This window comes from Tupaia chinensis, unplaced genomic scaffold (assembly GCF_000334495.1).
Source record: "Tupaia chinensis unplaced genomic scaffold, TupChi_1.0 Scaffold000113_1, whole genome shotgun sequence".
Taxonomy (NCBI): Eukaryota; Metazoa; Chordata; class Mammalia; order Scandentia; family Tupaiidae; genus Tupaia; species Tupaia belangeri.
The window spans coordinates 1292304-1299666 of NW_006159577.1; the positions used below are offsets into that span (position 1 = coordinate 1292304).

Sequence of the window (7363 nt, forward strand, 5' to 3'; positions counted from 1 at the left end):
GTTCTGCAGCAGAAGGGACAGGCTGAGCAGCTCCATCACCATTTATACTATCCAAATCAAAAATTAAAAAAAGAAAAAAGAAAAAAGCATTATTACTAAAGTTAACAGTCTACCCATTTATTAAAAACTAGATTCTGTAATCAAACACACAACTTGAAAAAAAAAAAAAAAGAAAAAAAAAGAAATATAAATGTTAATAATGCCATAGGTAAAAAACTTAAATTACTACTTTTAATAGCTTCAAATTAAATTTTAGATCAGAATTTCATTTTTGTTAATATGAAAATAAATAGCTAAATACCTGTAATATAAAAACTTCGAAAGAATAGCCTTCTGATACCAGTGCTCTTTGCTCTTTTTCTTCCTCTGCCACTTCTGATCAATTAGCCTTTGATAAAACTCTTTCAACCATGTCCAATCACCAGTCTAAATAACATGTTATTAAATTAAGAAGCAAATAAATAAATAAATACAACACATATGTAGTCCAAATAACTTGCTATCTATTACTCTTTTACATAAAATACCTTCAATTTTTAAAAATACTATTTCATAAACACACACTCAAAAAAACCTTATCTTTCTAGACTCAATGCATATCACACTTTTAGGAAAATCCTATCTCATCCCCCCTAAATCAGGCCAAGAGAGGTGACCCTTCTCTGTAACATATTCTTTCATGCTTGGAATAGGCTCGGTATGCACACTGTACTGAAATTATCTGTGTGTTTATAACCCCTAGCCTGTGAGCTGTTAAAGGGCAAGAACATTGTTTATTCACTGTCACACCCCAAGACCTTGCCCAGTGCATGAACACAGACTGAACTAAAATGTGGTATTTTCAAAGGGGAAAATTTTATTTCAAATGTCAATTTAAGTCACTATAATTTATTTTTCTTTGGTAAGTGTTACAGTAATAGTTGTTAAAAAGTAGTCTACAGACATTTTTTTAGTCCATGAAAATGAAGTACAGAAATAGAGATAAGCCTTGAGAAATTGCTGTGTTATATTTCCCAAAAGTATCCATCCCCAACCCATAAGCAGAAAGTTATTTACAAACACATAATTTGGAAAATCAATTCATTTGAACTATTTAGTCACAAATAAGAAAATCAATTAATTCTAATTATTACTCATACAAACAACTTAATATTTTTCACATTTCCTGATAGCCATGCTTAATGAGAATCTCTTTAATGAACACATCAAAGGATTTTTCAAAACCTTGAACTAGTTCAAATTAGATTCTTAAATTCCACATATTTTTGACATCTTTCTTCATTGGCTTCATATTTTTCCTTTACAAAAAGAACCCTGGCTGTTAGTATCAATACAATAATTTTCTTGCTATTCTCCATTCCCCTTTTTTTTAAGAGGTTTTTGCTATAGGGCGCGTGCGCTCGCCAGACAGACAGAGAAGAGACATAGAGACATAAAGCGAGAAATCACCCCCCAGGGGAGATGGTCACGCCGCAATCCCTTCTCCATTCTCCTCTCGGGATCTTGGGCACGCATGCACACGCGCCCGGCGTGAGTTCTAAGCCACCAGGTCCAGGACGCGAACCGCGGTCGACTACGTGGGAATCCAGCGACATAGCCATTACGCTAACTGCTGGTTCCCCTTCATCTCTTTATTTTATTTTTTTCCTTTATGAAAGCTACTTTATCCATGGTACAACTTGATTGCTGAAGTACACAACTATCATTTCCTTTGGCTCTACATTAAAACAAAGTTGTATAATGCTTTCCAAATGTTTTTCATGAGAAGTATTACCTGAGATGACCTCATAAAGAGTTCCTGAATATCGAGCTCATCTAGTAAGAGAGTTCTGCCTATGCGGTGTACTGCCATGCTCACATGGGACTTGCTGTAGGGAATCTTCAGGAGCTTTTTTATGTTCTTAAAAAAAAAAAAGAAGAAAAATAATTTTAGTGTGATTTTAAATCTTCAAAAAAGAACTTTTTTTTTAAGAGAGATTTTTGCTATAGGGTGTGTACACTCACCAGAGAGAGACAGAAAGTGAGAAATCACCCCCCAAGGAGGATGCCCACACCACAATCCCTTTTACTCCTCTCTGGATCCTGGAGACGCATGCACACATACCCAGTGAGTCTTAAGCCACCGTGTCCAGGCCTCAAACCGCAGTCAATTATATGGGATATAATTCCCATATAATGGGAGTCCAATGACATAACCATTACATCATCTGCTGGTCCCAAATCTTCAAATTTTAACATCATTCAAAGTGTAACAAACTTTATTTCTTAAGGTTATATAAGCGTACTTTACACAAAAAACTGCATGCAAACATGTTGAAGACAGCTTTAAAACCAAAATCACCTACACTTTATGCGTCATATACTATGTTAATGTAAATAATGGTCAAACATTTCTTTTTATATGACAGAATTTTTTTTAATTTGCTATAGGACATGTGTTCTTACTGGAGAGGCAGAGAGACAGAAAGAGAGAGAGGAAAAGTGAGAAAGCACCTCCCCTTCACCCCGTGGAGAATGGCTATGCCTCAATTCCTTCTCCTCTTGGGATTTTGGGCACATGTGCCTAGCATGTTATTTATTTTTAAAGATTTATTTTATTTAACTTTATTTATTATTTTCCAGTTTGATCAGAGAGAGAGAGAAGGAAAGTGAGAAAGTAAGCCACCAGGTCTGGTACTTGAACTGTGGTCAGTCATGTGGGATTTCAGTGCCTTTAACCACCACGCTACCTGCTGGTTTCCATACCCACCAGGTTTTATTTATATTTATTTATTTATTTATTCATTTATTCATTCATTCATTCATTTTAATTTGACCAGAGAAAGACAGAGAGAGAGAGAGAGAAAGTAAGAAAGCAAACCACCAGGTCCCTGTGGGAGTGTCCAGCGCCTTAACCACAACGCCACCTGCAAAGTATCACTTTCAAGAGAAGGAAAGGTGGTCAAACACCACTGATTGAAGTCCCAGCAGCTGTCAAAAGTCCTGTGTAGAGAAAACTTTGCTACCCATCTTTCCCAAGAAATGGGGGACAAATGGAGCAACACTTTCGGGATCCTCTGGATGGAAGGCCAGCTCCTTATTACATGACACAATGGTCTGCAGCAGGCCTTTGCTGAAAGAAGTCCTACTGTCCGAAAATGTTACTAAAATAGACAGGATCAACTATCAGCAAAGGGGGGCACTCACACACAGGATGTGTCAGGACTAAAGGGAAGCAATTAGAGGAAAAAGCTAGTCAGAAAGCTTGCTGTAGGTGAGGTGGTGCCTGATCCACCATGTTTTTGATGCCAGACTTGAACTATGTAGTCAGTCATGTGGAATCCAGCCTCCTTAACCACCAGGCCACCAGCTGGCCCCATGACAGAATTTCTTATGATTAAATGTGATAGGTCAGTCATGCTGTTACAGTGACTGAAGCTTTTATTGTACCAGATAAAAGTTACCCACTAAGAATCAATACATTTTACTGGAAATATTACTTGTAATTCTCAACTAGGAATGCACACAGAATAATTCCAAACATTATAATCGGTTTTGACTACTATTAGTAAAATATAACCATCAGTACTAATACTACTGCCAGAATTTTGGGAGTTGTTCTCTTTAAAGAAAGGAGATGTGATAAAGCAATATTTTGATAACCAAAAAGATATTCAATAATCAGAGAGTTTTATATTATTTCATTACTAACTCAAATCTGTAAATAGAGCTCAATGTACAATAACACAAAAAACTCCCAAATGACATTAAGCAATAAGTAACACTTACTTCAGAGTCAGAGACAACATCCACATCATTTCCCACTGAATCGATGAAGTCATATGCCATGCCAAAACTACAAAAGTGAAAAAAGGCCATGAATTAAAAAGTTATGTTCATAATGATGCAAGCAGAGTTTAATAACAGAAAATTGTATTTCTTTGCTTCTAGGATATACATTTTCCACATTTTACCATCTCTAAAATCAAGATGTAGATCAACCAGTAGAGCTGGCTGGTTTTTCCTTCTTAGTGGCACACAAAATAATGGTGTGTTTTAAAATTCATGGTATCTTACACTTGATTAAAAAAAATCATTAAAGCAATTAGCAGGAACCATTTAGAATAAAAATATTTAACAATTATTTCTAATTTTACAATGTTCAAGATTTTATTCTTTATAGGTAGGGAGGTTTAAAAAAAAAAAAAAAAAACAGTGAGGAAGTAAGCCACCAGGTCCGGTACTTAAACTGTGGTCAGCCATATGGGAGTCCAGTGCCTTTAACCACCATGCCACCTGCTGACCCCCATGCCCACCACGTTTTTGAAGCCACTAGGTCTGGAATACCAAGATTTTAGTTTCTGGGCTTGTGTTTCAATACATAAGTGTATGCTCACACACACACACTCTCTGACCATTTTGGCCACACAGAGGGAAAAAAATGTAAATTGCGCACCCAACTCATGTCAGGACCCTTATGAGACATATCTATTATAGTCTGCAAGCCTGAAAAGTAGCTAAAACATTTTTCACCAAGTAAATGGCAGTAGATCAGGACATTTATCTAGTACTCCCTAAATTCAACGTATACTCTTACCTTCTACCATGTGTACTAGGTAAAGCTTCTTCAGTTTTCCCATGTGCAGAAAGTTAGCACTGCCCACTCAATGGGTTATTGTGAAAATTACATGAGATAAAACATGTAAAGCAGTATTTGTATGCAGTCACTATAATTATTATTTAAATTATCTCATAATATGTAATTACACTGACATCATAATTAAGTCATTCTTCTAAAAGATACTGGGTTTATTTCCAACTTTTTGCTAGTATAAAAAAAGATGTTAACATTTTGTAAATAGAACATTTACCTTCTGCAACATTATGATAATTTCTAAATTGCCAGCTCATGTGGTATTAATGTGTTTTTAAACCTTGCAATAAGTTACACAGAAATATTTTAGGTTGTTCACTGAGGAAAAAAAAGAGATTCCCATACATTAAACTGTCTATCAGAATTTGGATATTAGTACATTTTTCTCTATAAAACCTTGGGATACTCTCTTAACTTGTGTCAACAACAAAAGTACAGATCACCCAACATACTGGGTTTCTACATAAGGCTTTTCAGACCAAACAATTCACCACCATTTAATGAAAAACTCTACAGGACAGATCCAGCAATGTTAAGGGTTTCTTCCTCATGTACCACACTGACTGATTGTATTCACTTATTCAAAAGGTATGCAAATTTGCTAAAATAAAAGAGCTTATTGGAGTTTAGCTGTCAAAATTCTTCTTTGTTAATAGCATGATGCAGATTTGCAAGAAGCATATGCAACTGATACCTTCAAACTATAATATAATCCTATTTTCGGAGGAAAAAGAACTTTGGAAGTTGAATGTGATCTTTTCTAAAGAGAAATGTACATCAAATTAATGTACATCACAAATTCAGCTGAAAAGCCAATACTGTGAGTTTCAGCTAGGGATGGAGGAACAAGTAAAAATACAATCCATTAGTATTTACCTTGAAAACGGCTTGCTTTTCTTACTATTGCCAAGGATGGTAGTTCCTGCTGGCCCAAGTTTGGCACTCTCTCGTAACCAGTTGGCAGGTGGGAGTTTCAAGTCCGTTTTCTCTTCGAGGCGTGCAAATGCTGTTCGAGGAGGGGCAGAAGAGTATTTCACCACCGCACGACTCTTCACTTCATTGCCTCCAAGAAATAAAGCTGATCCCTAATTAGCATATTGAATAAAACTTTAATGAACCCTACTGGCAATGAACACTACACCTTCATAAAAAGAAAACAAGAACCCACCACATCAGGCTTCACAAAGAATGTATACTACTTGTTACTAATAACAATAAATTTGAGCATAAATTATCACACTTCCTTAGCTCTTTTTCACATAATTTCAAAGAAAAAAAAATAGTAAAGGAATATGATGGTTACGGTTATCTGCCAAGAAACAGGCCAATCTAGATGCTCTTATTTCCCTCTCAAGGTCTTTACCATATGGTGTGTGTGCTTGCTGGAGAGAATTAGTGAGAACTAGTGAGAGGGAAAGTGATAAATCACCCCCAAATCTTTTTGCCTTTTAAAATTTATTCACATAAGGCCAGCAGGTGGCATGTTGGTTAAAACACTGGACTCCCACATGGTCTACCTTGGTTGGAGACGGGGCCCTGGCAGCTTGAAAATCATGCCAGCCACGTGTGCCTCCATGCCCAAAATCCTGAGGAAAAAATGGAGAAGGGATTGCAGTGTGGCCTTCCCAACAGTGGGTGATTTCTCACTTTCCCTCTCACTGTTTCTGTCTCTCTCCAGCAAGCACATGTGCCCTATACCAAAAAAAATAAACAAAAATTATTCATATAAAGTGTAGAAGTACAAACCAATAAGACTCAACAGTCATATTAAACACAAAATTTGATAATGCCTCTGTTCAGTACTAAGTAAAATAAATGTCCATTTCAATAACATACATCATTTACAAAGTAATCTGAGATAAAATATCTGGGACTTTTTTTCCTTTTTAAGCAAATGCCTAATAACTGATTGCTCAGTTCATTACACAGGTACTCTGAAACTCTACAGCAAAGGGTATGTGTGGGTGTGTTCCTCACAGCCTTCACTTGCACACCCCAAGCAACCTCACTTTTACCATACACCCCAAGCAACCCCACCTTTACCATTCTAACGTCTCACACAGTCGGCCTGACAAGCACTTGGCACCTTTAAGAATTAGCTCAATCTCAGCGGGTCCCTTCTTGGCACCGTCTCTCTTCCCTCCTGCTTTGCACGATTGTCCCACATTTTGGAAACACGTATTTACATGTGGGCTCCTTGAAATCAGGGACCTTGTCTTATTCGTGGGTCGGTTATTACCGACTGGGAGGGAAGTCGGGATTGCTTTTGATAGGAATGACTGCCAAGTAAATATACCTGAATACCTGGCGACAGGCACACAGACTTCCAACTCCCTGTCCTGTGGGTAGGACAGACAAGTGGAGAAGGCTCCAGAAGCTTCCAGGAACCGTGACATCCCTTTGAGACTGGGCAGGCTCGCAGCTCCCGGATCCCTGGCAGGTCCCGCCCCTCAGAGGACTCACCTGTGCAGAAGGTTCCTCGGACTCTCCCTGGGACAGGAAGCTGAGCCCTCCCGGAGCAGTCACCCCGGCCGGCGGGGCCTCGGCTCCGGCCTCCTTGGAGTCCCCCATGACTCGGTCCAGGATAAGCGAGACCAAGCGGGGCCGAAAGAATCGCGATAGCAACTCGGGCCCAGCAGCGTGGTAGCACCGCAGAGCAAGCGCTGGAGTCGTTCTGCACACCGCACTTCCGGTCCTTTGCAGGAAAAGGTGGCGGGGGATGGCGGGGGG

At 38.4% G+C, this 7363-nt stretch overlaps 1 protein-coding gene across 4 annotated transcripts in view; it reads right to left on the bottom strand.

Annotated features, from left to right (window-relative positions):
* Positions 1 to 7363, bottom strand: part of EDRF1 (erythroid differentiation regulatory factor 1) — a 52837-nt gene that overhangs the window by 45217 nt on the left and 257 nt on the right. For all 4 annotated transcript variants that reach the window (XM_006143904.2, XM_006143903.2, XM_006143902.2 and 1 more), the window contains exons 2-7: positions 7097 to 7328; positions 5510 to 5718; positions 3769 to 3835; positions 1775 to 1900; positions 302 to 426; positions 1 to 47 (exon numbers count right to left, since the gene is read on the bottom strand). The exon at positions 1 to 47 ends at the window's left edge or, in 2 of these variants, runs on beyond it. In XM_006143904.2, the coding sequence (XP_006143966.1) occupies positions 1 to 47; positions 302 to 426; positions 1775 to 1900; positions 3769 to 3835; positions 5510 to 5718; positions 7097 to 7204 (682 nt within the window). In that variant the 5' untranslated portion in view covers positions 7205 to 7328. The remainder of the gene's footprint in view (positions 48 to 301; positions 427 to 1774; positions 1901 to 3768; positions 3836 to 5509; positions 5719 to 7096; positions 7329 to 7363) is intronic.